We start from the raw sequence: 19318 nt of genomic DNA on the forward strand, positions 1-19318 counted from the left end.
GAGCCGGCAAAATCGGACAGCGCCTGGCTCTGGGCGACCACGCCCCGGCCTCAAGGCCCGCCCCTGGCCCCTGGCCCCGCTCCCCGGGAGCGAGCATTTTGAGCGCTCACCCCCACCATTGATCGCCGCCGGGCCGCCTTGTAGCCGAGCCAATCAGAAGGCCGGAAGGGGCGGGCGCTAGAATACGTGGCTCCACGCGCGCGGAGGGAGGGGAGGGTCGGGGTCAAGGAGCAAACCCGGTACAAGATGGCGGCGGTAGCGGCAGTGGCGGCGCGTAGGAGGCGGTGAGGAGCCCAGAACCCTGGGGCGCGCCCGGGACGCCCCTATGTCCCCCGAAGCCCATATCATTCCTTCTCATTTGTTCTTCTGAGATTCGGCCATCTACCCCCAGCTCGCGAGGACCCTTTGTTCTTTTGGAGGCAGCCTCGGGCGCCCCTAGCCCCCCCGCGGCAGCACAGCGCGGCGTCGGGATCCTTTGGCTCTGGGGCTTTCTGCTCCGGCCCGGAGGCTCAAGAAGGCCGCAGCTGTGTCCCCTTTCTGGCCTTGGCCGGTCTCAGCCGCCGCCTTGTCCTGGCGGGTCGCGGCGGCCAACGCTGCCGCCTCCCGCTTGCAGTGCGCGAGGCCCCCGGCGTGGGGAACCGGACGCAGCCCGGCTTCCAGGCACACAGCCTGCCGCCCATGGGCCTCTGCAGCCCAAGCTGGAAGTCCCACGGCCGGTAGTTCTGTCCGCACTCCCCTTCCTGCCCACCCCTCCTCCAGCCTCGGACCCTGCCCTGGTCTTGTCTTTTTCACGTGGACAGCAGCCCTGGCTTATTCGATGTCTGTGATTGCTGGGCAGGGCTGGGGCAGGATCCGGTAAGTTCACACTCTGGTTGATGTTGCTGAAACACAACATGTAATGATTTGGTCTGCGCTTTCGAGTTTATGTTACCAAAGAAAAGATTTGAAACACTTCACCATCACCCACAAAGCGTTTACCATGACCTAACGGATATACCCGGGTGGTAGAGGCGTGTTCTGTCGGCTACTGTGAAAAAAGCGTGGATCGTAAAAGTCAGCTCTCTGGGAGCCTGTGATCTGAAACAATAAACGGGTGCGACTTGCTCCGAGCTCATTCCTGACTTTGGCTTGTGTTCAGGGCATCCGTGAGTTCCTAGGACCTCCATCGGGTCATAGTTGAATGATCTTTTAGAAATCCCGCCCCCATTAGCAGCTCTGTAAACCTATTTTATAGACTGCCCAAATAGGACTGGAGAGTGTATTTAACTCATCGTACCTTTGATTTCTGCTACTTCTGGAAGGGACGTGGGGTCAGGGGTCCAGAGTGCCTGCTTCATTCACTCCTCAGGACCTGTGATTGGACACATGGCTTGCTGTTGAGCTTTATGATAGCATTGCTTCTACATGGTTGGCTAGTACTTATTCCTGCTTGGCCTGTTACACCACAGGGCTTCTGTTTTCCTCACCTGTCTGTCTGGCCTGTTGGAAGGCTTGCTTTGTACATTCACAGGAACTGGAGGTCTTACTGTGTTCTGTGATCGCTTTCTGGTGATTTTTTTTGTTAAGCACATGATTGAGGCTCATGCTGTCTACAGTGCATTTAGTGGATGTGGCTCTCAGTTATCTTGATGGCAGTTTGCAAAGTTGCATTGCTTAGAAAAGTCCCCACACCACCCCCACTTGAAACACTTTCGCAGAGTGTGCACCTGGTCCACGTGCATTATTCACTAGGAGCGCATGGGGGTTTGGAACTCTTCATTTAATAAACACTGCAGATGATTCTTAACAAACACAGACACTGAAAACCTCTGTCTAGGGTTTACACAGAATGGATGAATAGATCCTTCAAACTGACTTGTTAAAATAGGCCTATTAGTCCCTTGTCTGTCATTTGATAGCATGTTGGGGAAATGACAGTTGGTGATAACCTTCTTGGCATGATGGTCCTTTGTGAGGTAGGCACAGTATATCCTGTTACTGATTAGTGTGCTGTGTGGTGCATCATGGGCCAGTACATGGCCCCAGGGAGTAGGGCAGAGCTGGGTTCAATCCCCATTTCCCCCATTACTTGCTGTTCAATCTTGGATGAGTTACTTAACTTTTTATACCTCATTAAAGAAAAAAAGATAGCTTTGAGGATTCAGTGATGTAGTGAATGTAAAGAAGTAGCTCGGACCCTGGCTGCTGATTAGAATTGTTTAGCATGCTTTTAAAAAACACTGATCCTAGGTACTACTTCAGGCCAATTAAATTAGAATCTCTGGGTGCGGGGCACAGGCATTGATACTTTAACAAACCAGGACTTGGGCCCTTGGGGGTATATTAGAGCTCAATACAAGTTAACTATTGTTACTTTTCTCAGGCTTAGGTACTCAGTGTGGTGGCAAGGTTTGAAGATAGAGATCCGAGGAGCAAGATGCCTAGGTAGCAAGAAAAGTTAAGGCCCTAGCAACTGTGACCTGCAGATTAATTGAGGGATTATCTTTAACTTTTTAGTTCTCTATGTCTCCACTAGATACCTTGCCCACTGAAAGGCATGCTTGTTTTGTTTCTCTTTCCCACTAACATGGCACCACTGCTCCCTCTGGGACTGACTGTTACTGCTCCTTTGAGAGGCTGATGTAACCAGAGTCAATACCAAGGCCTCTGAAGGCCAGAGATCCTTTGTCCACTTCCTCTGCCTTTTGAAGGGAAGGTGTGAGGGGTCCTGCTCCTCAGGATTGATGTTTAACCCCATTTCCACTCTGCCTTTCTCTCTTCTTTCCTGAGCTGTCTTCTTGGGCCACGGCAGAAGAGACCTTTCCCTCTGAAAGTGTGTCCCTTCCTGATCCCCGTAATTGTACCCTCTTTACCCTTTTTTCTCCTTAGGTCTTGGGCAGGTTTGATACTGGCTGGTTTAGGGGTTTGCCTGGGAGTTACCCTTGCTGTGGATAGAAGCAACTTTAAGACCTGTGAAGAGAGCTCCTTCTGCAAGTATGTTGTTTTTGGGAGAGTGGGATGGAAAGTAGGGTAACATGGAAGGTGTCTGTGGCAGATGGGGTGACCCAGGGACACTGCAGGTGGTAAGAGGGACCCAGGAACATTGGATGTGCCCTCTCACCTTATTGTCTAACCGTTCTACTTTACAGGCGGCAGCGAAGCATACGGCCAGGTCTCTCTCCATACCGAGCCTTGCTGGACTCTCTGCAGCTTGGTCCTGATGCCTTCACAGTCCATTTGATCAACGAGGTCACCAAGGTCAGGGGAAATGGGGTAGTGTTTAATAGGGGTAAGGAGATGGCTGAGGGGTAATTTGGGAAGGGGAAATTATAGCCAACATCCTGCCCAAGCCTACTCTTGGAACTTTTACCTTGTAAGGAACTCAATTCTTGGATCCTTTAGAGAGAGGGCTTTAAGAAAGAGACCCCTCAGGAGGCATGGGGTTCATGGTGCAGCCTCTTCCTGCAGAATTCAACCTCAGGCCCCCTCCCCAGGTGTTGCTGGTGCTGGAGCTCCAGGGGCTTCAAAAGAACATGACTCGGATCAGGATTGACGAGCTGGAGCCCCGGCGGCCCCGATACCGTGTGCCGGACGTGTTGGTGGCTGACCCTCCCACAGCTCGGTAAATATTTTTCCGTAGAAACATATCCATCTCCATGGCCCTTTTCTCACTGGTTGACTTTCTTTTCCTCGTTGGGGTAATAGCTGACCAGTGCCTTTCTACTCTCCTCAGTCTTTCCTCATCTCTTCCTCTGTTCACTTATTTTCTCTCTCTTTGTTTATTCATTCAGCATTCTGCATTCTTTGCTGTGCTAGGCCTGGGCTGGCAGTATAAGAGGAAGTGAGGCATAGCTCTTACCCTCAGGAGGACATCAGCGTCTCCTTCCTTCCCTCCCTCCCTCTCTCCTAGCCTTCCTCCCTTCCCCACTCCTCCCCTCCCAAATATTCCTCTCTATCCAGTACCCCTGATACTGCCAGGGTGATCGCTAGTCTGAAGTTTGTCATATCCTCACTTTTATGTTCTTTCAGTTTTATCATTTTATGTGTGTGTGTGTGTATATATAACACACATAGATATTGGATGTGTATATATGCTTAGCAGTAAATTATGTGGTTTTACTTGGTTTTTGAACTTTATAGGGTGAATATCTTAGAAAATGTGGTCTTCTGGAATTACCTTTTTTCACATAACTAATTCTGGTGCATATAGTTCAGGTTCACTCATTTTTACTGCTGTATAATATTGTGGTGTATGGATGTACCCCAACTTATTTATCCATTTATTTTTTTGGTAGGCATTTGGTTTGTTTCCAGTATTTTGCTATCTGAAGTGTTGCTGTGTCTGTACATGTCTCCTGTTGTGCCAGTGCAGGAGTTTTTTTTGGCATATGGCTAGGAGAGAACTGCAGAACTGTCGAATGTGGGAATGATCAACTTTCTGAGATGATGCCAAAGTGGTTACACCAATTTGCACTCCCACAACTGATATAGAAGAGATACATTGACCCACATCCTCTCCAACACGTGGTACTGTTGGACTTAATTTTTGTCCATAGAATAGGTATAAAATGGAATCTCATGGTGGTCTTGGCTTGTTTGTTTTCCCCAGTTTATTTATGAGATAGAACATCTCTTCATTCGTTTATCTGTTATTCTGGTTCACTAATATGTGGAATGGCAGTTCACAACTTATACCCATTTTTCTTTTCTGTTGTTTGTCCTTTACTTATTGATTTATAGAAACTAAAATGCTCTGGATACTGATTCTTCATCACTTACACATGGGAGATATCTTTTCCCAAGTTGTCCCCATCTTTTTATTTTCCTGTAGGTGTCTTTAAAAAAGAAAACCTTTTTATGTGAGAGTTCCCACATGCCCTGCATCCAGTTTCCCTTGTTGCTGCCATTACTAAGGTGTGTTAGTCACATATACTGCATTGATACTGTTAATGTTATTATGAACTGAAGTCCTTATTTTATTTAGATTTTCTTAATTTTTACCTAATATCCTTTCACTGTTCCAGGATTCCATCCCATGACATTTAATTGTCTTATCTCTTCTAGATTGTGACAGTTTCTCAGATTTTCCTTGTTTTTGATTCCCATAAAGGTGTATTTTTTTTGTTTTTTTTTTGCATGGTCAGGCACTGGGAATCAAACCTGTGTCTCTGGCATGGCAGGCAAGAATTCTGCCTGCTGAGATACTGTGGCCCGCCCATAAAGGTTTTTTTTCTCCCCCTTTATTAGGGAAGTTGTGGGTTTACAGAATAATCATGCATAAAATATAGGATTCCCATGTACTACACTACCACCAATACCTTACACTGGTGTGGAATATTTGTTACAATTGATGATAGCACATTTTTTTAATTGCTGTTCAATTAATAGCACACTATTAATTGAAGTGTATGGTTTATCTTTGGGTTCACTGGGTAGTGTGGTTCCATAGAGTAAGAAAAATTGTTTTATTTTGTTACCATATATACAATCTTACATTTCACCTTTTAATCATATTCAAATATATATCTCAGTGCTGTAATTGCATTCACAATATTGTGATGTCATCACCACCACCCATTACCAAAACATTTCCATCATTCTCAACAGTAACCTTGTGCTTTTTTTTTTTTCTCGATGCATGGTCTGGGAATCGTACCAAATCTCCCGCATGGAAGGCAGGCATTCTAACCACTCAACTACCCATGAGCCCTGCAACCCTGTGCATTTTAAGCCTTAACAGCCCCATTTCCTATCTCTACCCCATCACCTGGTAACTTGTATTCTAGATTCTATCCCTGTGAGTTTGCTTATTCTAATTGTTTCAGTTTCAATTCAGTCAGATCATATATAATATTTCTATGTTTGGCTTATTTCACTCAACTTGATCCTTCAAGGTTCACCCATATTGTCACAGATAATAAAACTTCATTCCTTTCTAAAGCCGAAAATATTCTATTGTATGTATATGCTGTATTTTATGTATCCATTCATCAGTTGATGGACACTTGGGTTGCTTCGATCTTTCAGCAATAGGAATAATGCTGTTGTGAACATTGGGATGAAAATACCCTGTTTGAGCCTCTGCTTTTAATTCTTTTGGGTATAAATTAGTAGTGGGATTGCTGGGTCATGTGCTAGTTCTGTCTTCTAGTAGTTTTCTGAGGAACTACCAGTCTGTCTTCCACAGCGGCTGCTCCATTTTACATTCCCACCATCAATGAATGAGTGTTCCTATTTCTCCATATCCTTTCCAACACTCGTTTTACATTTTTTAAAAAATAGCAGCCATTTTAGTGGGTATGAAATGATATCTTATTGTGTTTGACTTGCATTTCCCTGATGACTAATGATGAGCATCTTTTCATGTGCTTTCTGGCTGTTCTAGTTTGCTAGCTGCCGGAATGCAATATACCAGAAACGGAATGACTTTTAAAAGGGAGAATTTAATGAGTTGCAAGTTTACAGTTCTAAGGCCAAGAAAATGTCCCAATTAAAACAAGTCTAAAGAAATGTCCAATCAAAGGCATCTAGGGAAAGATACCTTGGTTCAAGAAGGCCGGTGAAGTTCAGGGTTTCTCTTTCATGTGAGAAGGCACATGGCGAACACAGTCAGGGCTTCTCTCTCAGCTGGAAGGGCACATGGCAAACACGGCGTCATCTGCTAGCTTTCTCTCCTGGCTTCCTATTTCATGAAGCTCCCCGGGAGGCATCTTTCTTCTTCATCTCCAAAGGTCGCTGGCTGGTGGACTCTCTGCTTTGTAGTGTTGCAGCATTCTCTGCTCTCTCTGAATCTCTCATTCTCCAAAATGTTTCCTCTTTTATAGGACTTCAGAAACTAATCAAGACCCACTCAAATGGGTGGAGACATGTCGTCACCTAATCCAGTTTAACAACCATTCTTAACTAAATCACATCAACCAGGGAGATGATCTCATTACAGTTTCAAACATACAGTATTGAATAGAGATTATTCTACCTTTAAGAAATGGGATTTATATTAAAACATGGCTTTTCTTAGGGGGCATATACCCTTTCAAACCAGCACACTGGCCAATCTCTCCAATCTTATTTGGAGAAATGTCTGTTCAACTCTCTTAATTTTTTTAAGACTGTAGAGGTGTCTTTTGAGGAATAGCCATTCTTCTTTCAATGTAATTAAATGTATCAATCTTTTCCTTCTTCCTCTGTTGTATTGAAATAACCTCCTACCTCAAGGTCTGAAAAATATGTGCTTATATATTTTTCTGAAGCTTTGCCTTTTAAATTTTAACTCATAGATTGTTGAGCTGATATTTGTATATGGTATGAGGTAAAGATATGCATGAAAATCTCTTTTTTCCTACTCCATTACTGAATTGTCCTTGTTTTAGTTTGCCAGGCTGCTATGACAGATACCATACAGTGGGTTGGCTTAAACAACAGGAATTTATTGGCTCATGGTTTTGAGGCTAGAAGAGGTCCAAAATCAAGATATTGCCAAGGGTATGCATTTTCCCCTAAGATTGTAGTGTTCTAGTCCTAGCTTCTGTCAAACCTTGGGGTTCTTTGGCTTTGCTGTCACATGGCAGTATCCTCTCCTTTCTCCTTTTATGACTTACAGGTCCTCTCTCTAAGGCCTGCAGTAATCCAGATTAAGACCCACCTCACCCACATCTAACTAAAAAATAACGTCTTCAAGAGATTCTATTTACAATGGGTTCACACCCACAGGAATGTGGATTAAGATTAAGAACATGTGTCTGTTGAGGTACATAATGCAAACTTCTACAGTCCTCCTTTCTTTTCCCACTGATCTGCTATGCCATCTCTGTTACATTTCACAGCTCTAATTATGCTTAAGTGGGCTTCCAGGATCTTTATTTGACTTCTTTGATCAGTTTGTCTGTCCCTGTACTATTACCACACTGCCTCTCGCTCCGTGGCAGGTCCTTCCTCTTTCTTTCAGAAGTGTTTTTAACTACTTTTGGCCCTTTGTACTGCCCTATATCCCTTTCGATCTCTTCCCCAGGCTCTCTGTCTCTGGCCGTGACGACAACAGTGTGGAGCTAACAGTAGCTGAAGGACCCTATAAAATCATCTTGACGGCACAACCATTTCGCCTTGACCTACTGGAGGACCGCAGCCTTCTGCTCAGTGTCAATGCCCGAGGACTCTTGGCCTTTGAACACCAGAGAGCCCCCAGGGTCTCGTGAGTACAGGGGTTGCGACTGCAGGGAACTTAATTTGAAAGAGCGTTAGAGATGTTGTGGAGTCTGACACTGGTTCCTGGGAGGAGGCAGGGTGGCCGGACAGCCAGCTGGAGGCTGGGGCCTGGGAGAAGCTAGCTGTCAGGGAGGAAAGAACCAGGCTGGGTCACAGTTTTCTCTATTTCCTGTACAAATCAAGAGGCAGGCACTTTGGTCCCTGTGCTGTACCCTGGGCACCACTTCTGAGATGCCTGCCTGGGTCTGCCTCTCCCTCTTCCCCTTCTTAAACCATCACATCTCCCAGATTTATTTTCTTCTTTTTTTTTTTTTGTTTTTTTTGTTTTTTTGGTTGTTGTTCCTTTTCCCCCTCCCCCCATCTCTGGAAGTTTGTCAACTGAAACTCACTTTTATGTTTCTGTTTTTGTGTTGGTTTTGTGCCTCTTTTTCTCTTCCCTACCCATCTCCTCTTGTCCCAGTTTCTCGGATAAAGTTAGTGTCACGCTCGGTAGCATATGGGATAAGATCAAGAACCTTTTCTCTAGGTAAATCCATGGCCACTGGTACTGTATGTGTTCCTTTGCCCTATCCCACCCTTCACACTCACCCTCAGGGGAAGTTGTCCTGGACCCCGCCCCCATCCCTAAGCCCTTACCCTTCGCTCACTAACCCTTTCCTCAACTGTGTGGCATCTGGTCCCTGGTCCACTGTTTCTCTGGTTGGGAGCTTCCTGGGAGAGGAAAGATGAAATGTTGGAAGTCCTCAAGGAATGTAGGGAGCTTATTGCTTTTCCAAGTACTGGGGGGAAATGATGCCTGTGGCTGAGATTCCTGAGACCCTGGGCAGAGCTGCTTGCCAGCTTCCCTTGTGAGTATTCTTTGGCAGAACCTCTTGTTTGAGTCCCTGTGTGTATCTGTAGAGGCTTGACTATGGTATGACCCACTTGCCTTTGCAAAACCCTTGTGTTAGGCCAGGAAGCTGAGGCCCAGGGAGGGCAGCTGGGGTCATCATCTCTCAGTGGAGGCAGCAGAACCAGGACTGGCATTCAGAACCCAGGCTCCTGAACTGGCCTGCCTATCTCTTCTGGGATGCTAGCGGAAGCTGGTAGATTCAGGCCTTTGGAGGAAGGCACCTCCTAGGGTATCATTTCCCTTTCTCATTTCTCCCCTCACCCTTTGCACACTTAACTGCTCACTGGGGGTCCCTCTCCAAGCTTTAATATTCAGTCCCTTCCTCCAATGCCTTCGTTCCTTTGGACCCTTGGCTCTCTATTCCCCCACCCCTCCTTCCACTAGCCCCTCGTCCCTGCCCCCTCTGGATTGGAGCAGACAGCTCTCCTACCTTCCAGGCAAGGATCAAAAGACCCAGCTGAGGGCGATGGGGCCCAGCCCGAGGAAACACCTGGGGATGATGACAAGGCAAGTCAGAGGGAGTAGGTGGTTGGACGGTAGGGCTGGCTCCGGGGCTGGAGGGGAAAGCCCTTGCCATCAGGGATGGGATTTAGAAAACTGGAGGGGAAGGAGAGATTACTAGTGTATGATTGGTTAGTAGTCCTTTTTCTTCTTGACAGCCGGAGGAAACCCAGGGGAAGGCAGAGAAAGATGAGCCAGGAGCCTGGGAAGAGACATTCAAAACTCACTCTGACAGCAAGCCGTATGGTGAGGGGCTGGGAGAGCCTGGGGCAGGGTGCAGGGACTCTTTACCAAGCAGATCTCTAGAGCTCATCTTCTGCTTTACTTCCAGGCCCCACATCTGTAGGTTTGGATTTCTCTCTGCCAGGGATGGAGCATGTGTATGGGATCCCCGAACATGCAGACAGCCTGAGGCTGAAGGTCACTGAGTGAGTCCCATGTGACATCAGGATATGCAGGGAGGAAGGGGAAGGGAGAAGTCAGGGCTCTGGGGAAATACACATGCAGATTAGATGTTCCAGGTGAGCATGGGGCATTTCTTGTGCCAAGTTCACCTGGGATGATCAGAAAATTCTTCTTTGAGAAAGGGTATGGGGCCAGTTCTTATTCCTCACCTTATAGGCTGGGGACTGTGTCTTTTGTAGCCTGGGACCATTCATTAGCCCAAGTCTGTCTCTCTGTCTGCAGAGGTGGGGAGCCGTATCGCCTCTACAATTTGGATGTGTTTCAGTACGAGCTAAACAATCCCATGGCCCTTTATGGGTCTGTGCCTGTGCTCCTGGCACACAACACTCAACGGGACTTGGGCATCTTCTGGCTCAATGCCGCAGAGACCTGGGTTGACATCTCCTCTAACACTGCGGGGAAGGTGAGAACACAAGGCACAGGGAAAAATGAGGGAGTGACTCTTCCAGGTCTTGAGATAGATGAGTATGCAAGAGGCATTAGCAAGGGACATTTATGTTGGTGGCATTAGGCTGGTATAGGCATTAGGCTGGTAGGGTAGTCTGTTTGGGGTTGGGTGAAGGAAGAGGGCCTGGGTCTTGTGAGCAGCATTTGAATTCCCCAGTCACTCCCGGAATACACACACTCATGGAGAAATCTGTCCTTTCTAGACTGAGAGGAATGAGGGGATGCATTTATGACTGAATACCTTTTCCATTGACTGTACTGGGATATAGTACAAACTCAAGTAGGAAAGGTCATCAGGCTATGGGAGCAGGGAGACAGACAGTCAACAAACAGATAATAAAGAAGGTAAGATGATTTCAGGGGTGGGAAGTGCTCTGGAAATAAGTAAAAGGAGTCATGTGATGGGGGTTAGGGCAGAGGTGCTTTAGATAGTGTGGTATCCAGGAAAGCCTCACTGAGTAGGTGACGTGATTTCAGACCAAAATGACTTAATAGGAGACAGCTGTGTGAGCACTCTGAGGAGAAAACTGCTGTTTTGTCTTTGGGTTGGAAATGAGAGGGCAGGTGTCTGACCTTTCCCTGGTCCTCCTATACAGACCCTTTTTGGGAAGATGCTGGACTACCTGCAGGGCTCTGGGGAGACCCCACAGACAGATGTTCGCTGGATGTCAGAGAGTGGCATCATTGATGTCTTCCTGCTGCTTGGGCCCTCTGTCTTTGATGTCTTCCGGCAGTACGCTAGTCTGACAGGTACATGGTATTCCCACTCTGTGTCATCCAGCGACCTCATTTTTCTGCATTTTCAGAAGGCCTGTGCTTCAGCCCGTTTTCTAGGTCTGGAACCTTAGCATCCCTCTAGTTTTCCAGCCTCCTTCAGTGTCTGGGTATCCCCAGAGGCCCCAGATTGGGCCCAATCCCCATTGTGATCCCCGTCCCTCGCATAACCCACAGGGACCCAGGCATTGCCCCCGCTCTTCTCCCTCGGCTACCACCAGAGCCGCTGGAACTACCGGGACGAGGCCGATGTCTTGGAAGTGAATCAGGGTTTTGATGATCACAACCTACCCTGTGATGTCATCTGGCTGGACATTGAGCATGCCGATGGCAAGCGGTACTTCACCTGGGACCCCAGCCGCTTTCCCCAGCCCCTCACGATGCTTCAACACTTGGCTGCTAAGAGACGGAAGGTAAGAGGGCTGCAGTCATAGTCAGTCTCAGTGTAAGGCTGCAGCAGGAGAGCTCTGGAGAGCTCTGACCATCCGCATTCCTGGCCCACAGCTGGTGACCATCGTGGACCCCCACATCAAAGTGGACTCTGGCTACCGTGTACATGAAGAACTGCGAAACCAGGGCTTGTACATTAAAACCCGGGATGGCTTGGATTACGAGGGCTGGTGCTGGCCAGGTAGGCAGACCCAGAATTGAGGGAGAGGATTATGGGGGAGCAGGGAAGTAGGATGATTTTGCCTCTTACAAGGTTGACAGCCACGTTTTAATTTTTTCCAGGTTCAGCTGGTTACCCTGACTTCACTAATCCCACAGTGAGGGCCTGGTGGGCTAACATGTTCAGCTTTGAAAATTATGAGGTAGGGATGGACTAGTACTTACCCTCTACCAGTATCTGTCTTTCCCATCTTGCCTCCTTGAATCAGCTGTTCTCTGCATGCCAACCTTTGGTTAGTTGCTTGTAATGTATAGAGGGCCTTGATCCTGGGAGGGCACTGAGAAATCTTTCTAGATTCTTTTTGCTCTTTGCTCTTACACACTTCATCTTCCTCCCCTCAATCCTCCTGTCCCCATTTTCTGCCTTGTATTCCCAGGGCTCGGCTCCCAACCTCTATGTCTGGAATGACATGAATGAACCGTCTGTGTTCAATGGCCCTGAGGTCACCATGCACAAGGATGCCCAGCATTATGGGGGCTGGGAGCACCGGGACGTGCATAACATCTATGGCTTCTATGTGGTAAGGGTCTAGAAAGGGGAGACTGGAGGAAGGAAGGAGACCTGGGCCCAGAGACAGAGGGCCAGGGAACTTGCCATAGATGGCAGCTGGCTTTTGTTTCTCACTGCTTCTTCTCTTCCCTCTCCCCACCCAGCATATGGCAACTGCTGATGGGCTGGTGCTGCGCTCTGGGGGCATAGAACGTCCCTTTGTCCTGAGCAGGGCTTTCTTTGCTGGCTCCCAGCGCTTTGGTAAGATTTGGAAAATAGAGCTGGGGCAGAAGGCTGTGGAAGCCAGACTGGAATTGCCGTGGGCCTGGGCCTAGCTCTCAGAGAAAGCTCTCCACGCAGCAGTCCCCTGAGAGCTGAGTGCTGCATCCTTCCAGCTGTGCACTTGAATAGGAGCCAGGGAGTGGGAGGCTTTTGTGAATTCTGTCATATTCAGCAGGATCCTGGGGTCCCCAGATCAGATGTGGCAGGCCAGAAAGGTCAGCTGTTTAAATGGCCGAGCCCCTTCACTATTTGCAAATTTCCTCCCTCTTGTCTTCCTCAGGAGCTGTGTGGACAGGGGATAACTCTGCCGAATGGGACCATTTGAAGATCTCTATCCCTATGTGTCTGAGCTTGGGGCTGGTGGGAATTTCCTTCTGTGGGGGTGAGAGAGGGTGTGATTTGGGGGATTGGTTTGGTGGGAGGTGGGCAAGGTGAAAGGCATTGGGCCTAAGTATGGTAGAGCCAAGAGTTCAGTTGGATGGTGGGACCTTGGGAAGTTCATCAGACACCCTCTTTTACAACCTGCCTTTTCCCTCCCCTTTCCCAGCGGATGTGGGTGGCTTCTTCAAAAACCCGGAGCCAGAGCTGCTTGTGCGCTGGTACCAGATGGGGGCCTACCAGCCGTTCTTCCGAGCACATGCCCACTTGGACACGGGCCGGCGAGAGCCGTGGCTCTTACCGTCTCAGTACCATGATGTCATCCGAGATGCCTTGGGGCAGCGATATTCCTTGTTACCCTTCTGGTATACCCTCTTCTATCAGGCCCATCGTGAAGGGATTCCTGTTATGAGGTGAGGCATTCAGTTGGGTCTATGTAGAGAGTTGAGGTGGCTGGGGGACTCTTTCTTCACTTACCAGGGCCCTGTAAAGGAGGAAAAGCTGATATCAAGGTCAAGAGTTCAGGGAAGGACAGGGATGAGTAATGGCAGAGATGATTTATTGAGTGCTTACCCTGTGCAGGCATCCTTCAACACTGCATATTCAGATCCTAAAACTAGTCATCTACCCTTGTGGAGCTTATATTCTAGCAAGGAAGGTAGAAAAACATGCAAACAAATATATAAATAAGAAAACTCGAAATAGTAACAAGCTCTTTGAAGAAAATTAAACAGGGTAATAAGATTAGGTGGTCACAAAAGCCTCTCCAAGAAGCTCATGTGAGCTGGGACCTAAGTGATGACAAAGAGACGCTTTTGTGATCCTGAGAAAGAATGTTCCAAGCAGAGGGGACCGCGAGTGCAAAAGTCCAAAAGTTGAGTTTGTTGTGATCCAGTAATAGAAAAAAGCAGTGTGTCTTGGGGGTGGGGGGGGGCAGGAAACAGAGGGAAAGGTGGGCCCTAAGGTTGGAGAGAAAAATACAGACCTGGTCCCTCAGGGCCCTGCTGGCCAGGAGTGTGAAGCATGGGAAGAGGCTGCAGGAAGGCTGTTGTGCATAATAGTTTGAAGAGTGGACAGAGGAGGAGGCAGGGAGGTGAGTTAGGAAGTTAAAGGAGTACAGCAAGGTTATTTTATAGAGCTGAGGTCTGAAACCCCAGCTGGGCTGTCAAACTGCTCTGGGTCTCAGTCCTGTGGTGGTATTCTTGCAAATTCTTGGGGGAAGTGTCCTTGGCTTCTGCCCAAACAACAGTTCTCTTTTTCTCTTGTCTTCCTTCCTAGGCCTCTGTGGGTCCAGTATCCCCAGGATGTGACCACCTTCAGCATAGATGATCAGTTCTTGCTTGGTGAGAACAGAGGGTACTCAGCTGGGTTGGAATGGGGCTGAGAAGAAGTAAGCATTTGCAGGAGTGTGTCTCTGGATGCTGCGGATGCAAGGGACAGGCACCTTGGTGTTTGCTGGTGTGGGAACTGTTCCCCTCAGTTCAGAGTTGATCCTGTTCTCGTGTTTTAGGGGATGCATTGCTGGTTCACCCTGTTTCAGACTCCGGGGCCCATGGTGTGCAGGTCTATCTGCCTGGCCAAGGGGAGGTGAGTTAAGAAGGAACTAAATGGGGAAAGATGGTAGAAGTTAAAGGGGGCAAACAGGCTGGTGACCAGTTTCATTTATCTCCTGCTGTCCACAGGTATGGTACGACACTCAGAGTTATCAGAAGTATCATGGTCCCCAAACCCTGTACCTGCCTGTAACTATAAGCAGTGTGAGTATACCGGCCCAGCTACCAACAAGTTTCCAGAAGGGGAGAGTGTGTGCTTTGGGATTCAGTACTGACGAGGGCACTGATGGCTGATAGCAAAAGACTTTGAGGGGTTCAGGGTTGGACAAGGGGGTCACCTCACGCAGGCACAACTCCTGTATTAGATCCCTGTGTTCCAACGTGGAGGGACAATTGTGCCTCGATGGATGCGAGTGCGGCGTTCTGCGGATTGTATGACGAACGACCCGATCACACTCTTCGTTGCACTCAGTCTCCAGGTGAGTGCACAGGCAAGGAGCCTCCTGCACCACATGCCTAACTTCCTAGGACTCGGTCCCCTGAGGATGTATCCTTGGCTTCCTTTTGCGCTTGGGCCCTCTCTCCTACTTCTTTTTTTTAAATGTTTTTTTTTAAGTTGTAAAATATATATACAAAGCAAAGAACGAAAAAGTCTGTTTTCAAATTGCACTTCAACAAATAGTTGCACACCAGATCCTGGAGTTAATATAGCGATTATTATTATTATATTAATATAGTAATTCAGCAGTCATACTCATTTGCCAAAACCTATTCTCTCTGTTATACCTTCTCTTCCTCCTTTGATCCTTCTGCAAATCTGGAGGGCTCTTTGGGTAATGTCCATTCTAACTTTTTCATGTTGAGAAGAGGGGTCAACACTAAAGGCTGGGGGATGTAATAAATTGATAACCTTGGAGAGGTTGGTCTCTCTGAGTTTCAGGATTTATCTGACCTAGGAACCCTCTGGGAATTATAGGTTCCAGGAACTCAAACTTAGTGTGTGAAACCTTAATAGAGTCTCAGTTCGAGCCCTAGGTGTTCTCAAGAGTCAACAGGAGTGATGCTGGTTGGTGTTGAGCAAACCATGGCAGTCAGCACTAATTGAAGCTTGCATAAGAGAAGCCTTCAGAATAGCCTTTCGTTTCCACTTGGTCTCTCTTGGCCACTGATGCCTTTTTTATTACACCTCTTTTCCTCCCCTTGGTCCGGAAGACATTGTCAATCCCATGGTGACAGGACCATACTCATCCCTGGGAGCCATGCCCCACTCTGCCAGGGAGACCTTCACCTCTTGTTTGGTTTGTAAAAGCTGCTGGAATACAATATATACCAGAAGTGGAATGGCTTTTTAAAAAGGGGGTTTATTAAGTTGCAAGTTTACAGTTCTAATGCCGTGAAAATGTCCAAATTAGGCAAGGCTATAAAAATGCCCAAACTAAGGCATTCAGGGAAAGATACCTTGGTTCAGGAAGGTCAGTGATGTTCAGAATTTCTCTCTCAGCTGGAAAGACACATGGCAACCTCTGCTAGCTTTCTGTCCAGCCTTCTTCAGTGATTTCCCTGGGGGTGTTTTCTTTATGCATCTCCAAAGGTCTCTGGCTGTGTGGGCTCTTGGGTTCTATTGGCTCCAAAGCTTTTCTCAAAATGGTTCCCTCTTAAAGGGCTCCAGTAAGCAACCCCACCTTGAGTGGGTGGAGACTCATCTCCATGGGAACCATCTAATCAAAAATTACTGACTACAATTGGGTGGGTCACATCTCCATGGATAATTAAAAGACTCCCACCCAGCAATATTGAATGAGGATTAAAGCACATGGCTTTTCTGGGGTACATAATAGCTTCAAACTGGCACCCCTGAATGTCATGTTCCATGTGGGGCAAAGCAGGTAGAGGTGTGTGGAGAGTGCAGCAGTGACTTCCCTTGCAAAATTGGGCCTAGAGAGAGGCTACTTCTGGGCAACTAAGAGCCTTCCTGGAAGCAACTCCCAGGCCTCACCGTGGGCAGTCTTAGCTTCTTCCCCGAAGAAACAAGTTTCATAAGGGCAACCCTCAACATTAAGGGCCTGGCCCATTTTCCTGGGAGCCCCCAGTGGTTGAGAGGGTACTCGGGGCTTCCCAGATGGGAAAGTTCAATAGTTCCATATATATATATTTCTACCCACCCCCCACCCACCCCCGGACTCTCAAGGGACTTTACCAACACCTCCCACCTGTCAGCCCTGTCTGGTCGAGATGTGTCTCTGCATTATATCATATATCAAGCAAAACTACAAGGCCTCGTTCCCAGTCTGGACCCCAGAGTTCAATATCCAGACAAGTTGATTTAGTTTATGTGTTACAGAAAATCTACGTTCTAGACATACTAAACCTTTCTGCCTTTGGTCCCATCCAGTAGGTGAAAGTCTAGCCGAGATACAGTGTCATCTTTCACCGTATTTTCTGATTTACCTTAGGCCCAGCCATATTGGCTTCGTTTTTAACTCTGAGGCCTGCTCTCCCCTTTAGTCACTTTAACTGTTGTAGATGTGCTACCCTTAGGGCTGAAGCACTCCATCTCTGGGTCCCAGGTGTCACAGAGTTCTCAGGGTCATGAAGAGGCAATGCTAGCTGATACGCCTATAGCTCAGCATCTCCGTATCCAGAAATATATTTACAACTTCACACCAGGTATCGCTGTTATAAGGGCTTCCCATTTAGGCTCCAGTTTTCTTATAAGTATTTTCTGAAAGAGACCTTAGCATATTTGTTCTTTTGTTTCTGGCTTATTTTGCACAGCACATTACTCCGAGGTTTATTCAGTTTGTTGCATGCCTCTTGACATCCTTTTTGTAGCCACATCGTATTCCATTATATACATGTATCACAGTTCGCCATTCTGCTTCACAGTCATTGTACCCTTCGGCTCATTCCATCTATTGGGCATCATGGATAATGTCCCGAATAAGCAGACCATGTCTTATAGTATCCTCATTTGGTTGTACTCTCTCTCCCATTTCCTTAGGGTACAGCCCAAGGAGAGCTCTATCTGGATGATGGACACACATTCACCTATCAGACTCACCATAAGTTCCTGCTGCGTCAGTTCTCATTCTCTGGCAATACCCTTGTCTCCAGGTAACGGGAAACCCCTTCTTCCTTGGTAGCCACTGGAGAGGCTGGGTCTTGGGAATGTTCACAGTTCGCTGTGCTCTTCCCTTGCATCTTGTCCTTTCCTTGGGTCTTGTCCTTCATTGTGCTTTGACTTCTTTCTCACTGATGGCACCCACTTTTGCCCCTACCAGCTCAGCAGACCTTAAAGGCCACTTTGAGACACCAATCTGGATTGAGCGAGTGGTGATAATAGGGGCTGGAAAGCCAGCAGCCGTGGTCCTCCAGACAAAAGGTGAGTGAGTGAGTGAGTGAGTGAATGAGTGCTGATCTGGCCCTAGGGGGTGGGGAAAGCAGGGAAGCAGAGCCGGGGTTGGGGGTGGCCTTGCCTCTGTTGCTATAACCATGGCCCTCTTCATCTCCCCCCAGGATTTCCTGAAAGCCGCCTGTCCTTCCAGCATGACCCCGAGACCTCTGTGCTGATCCTGCGTAAGCCTGGTGTCAATGTGGCAACTGACTGGAGCATTCACCTGCGATAACCCAAGGGATGTTCTGGGGGTGGGGGTGGGAGGGGGTGGTGAAAGTTACTCTTCCTTCTGCCTTGGAGTTTGACCTTCCCTAGACATCACCTTTCTTATCCCAAGACCCAGATTCTGCCAGCAGGATGAGAGGGCTAACCCTGGACAGGATAAAAGGGCTGTCCCTGGGCCTTGAATTCCTCCTGTGATCTCCTGACCTCTCCCACTCTCTTGACACCAGTCCTTTTCCTTCATCCCCCAACATCCTGTTGCTCTAACTGGAGTACATTCACCTGTGAAGACCTAGCGACCACAGGGCTCTTGCTTTCCCTCCTTTTTTCCCTTTTATTGGAGGGGCCCTGAATCTCCTTCCCTAGACCCTGTCCACTCATCCTCTTTTGTGTTGATGCCACTTCTTGGAAGATGGAGGGCAGTGAGCTTAAGGCTTTTTTTTCTCCTTCCCCTTTCCTCTCCACTGATCTGCTCTCCCTCCTTTTGTTTCTTCCTCCTGTCTCCTCCCTGTCAGCCCTCCCCTTTTTATGCCCCGCTGATATTCTGGGACCACCCTTACCTGGTAAGGGATGCATGGATTAAAAGGAGTGAGGTTGCTGGAAAAATCCTCTTCCCTCTTGTCCCAACCTTTTCCTCTTTTTGGTTCCTTCTAGAGCTGCTGCAGTTCTGAAAGGCAGCGGCAGTTTTACATCCCCTGTCCCTTGGGGGAAAGAAATTCCCTCTCCTCTGTAAAGAGGGGATGGGCATTAAGCTTCTTTTGCCCCTTTCTTGTCCCCTTGGGGGGCATTCAAGATGGAGAAATCAGTTGTGGTTTCATTGAATCACGGTCACCTGTATTTATTGCTGGGAGAAGGCTCAAGGTGGGTGGGTGGGAGATGATCATGTGTGCCCAGGGTTGGCCTGAAGTCCTGGGTGGGCGTGGGGACTAAAGGGGAACAAGGGGGACTATTTGTGGGAATTTTTTTTTTACTTCCTCTTGGTCCCCACCTGTGACAGGTTTTGATAAAAGAAGAAACAATAAAGAGAAAATCTTAAATAACTGTCCAGGTGTTCTGGATTCTAATTCTGG

At 47.8% G+C, this 19318-nt stretch overlaps 1 protein-coding gene across 3 annotated transcripts; it reads left to right on the plus strand.

Moving 5' to 3' along the window:
• Window positions 1-217: 217 nt before the first annotated feature.
• GANAB (glucosidase II alpha subunit) lies at window positions 218-19288 on the plus strand. 3 transcript variants are annotated; one of them, XM_077115981.1, is made up of 25 exons: window positions 218-284; window positions 2869-2973; window positions 3129-3237; window positions 3474-3601; window positions 7988-8167; window positions 8642-8707; window positions 9511-9580; window positions 9733-9820; window positions 9906-10002; window positions 10262-10442; window positions 11083-11236; window positions 11438-11673; window positions 11765-11891; window positions 11993-12072; window positions 12307-12450; window positions 12584-12680; window positions 12982-13083; window positions 13249-13492; window positions 14358-14422; window positions 14590-14666; window positions 14762-14836; window positions 14998-15111; window positions 17634-17746; window positions 17914-18014; window positions 18149-19288. In XM_077115981.1, exons 1-25 carry the CDS (start codon window positions 247-249, stop codon window positions 18256-18258), a joined length of 2901 nt encoding a protein of 966 aa, XP_076972096.1. In that variant the 5' UTR covers window positions 218-246; the 3' UTR covers window positions 18259-19288. The 3 variants fall into 3 exon arrangements, with proteins under 3 accessions (XP_076972096.1, XP_076972097.1, XP_076972098.1); XM_077115982.1 differs by lacking the exon at window positions 8642-8707; XM_077115983.1 differs by lacking the exons at window positions 17634-17746; window positions 17914-18014; window positions 18149-19288 and adding an exon at window positions 15656-16666 and having other exon boundaries at window positions 14998-15179.
• The last annotated feature ends 30 nt before the right edge of the window (window positions 19289-19318 follow it).

Source organism: Tamandua tetradactyla, chromosome 9, assembly GCF_023851605.1.
Source record: "Tamandua tetradactyla isolate mTamTet1 chromosome 9, mTamTet1.pri, whole genome shotgun sequence".
NCBI lineage: Eukaryota > Metazoa > Chordata > Mammalia > Pilosa > Myrmecophagidae > Tamandua > Tamandua tetradactyla.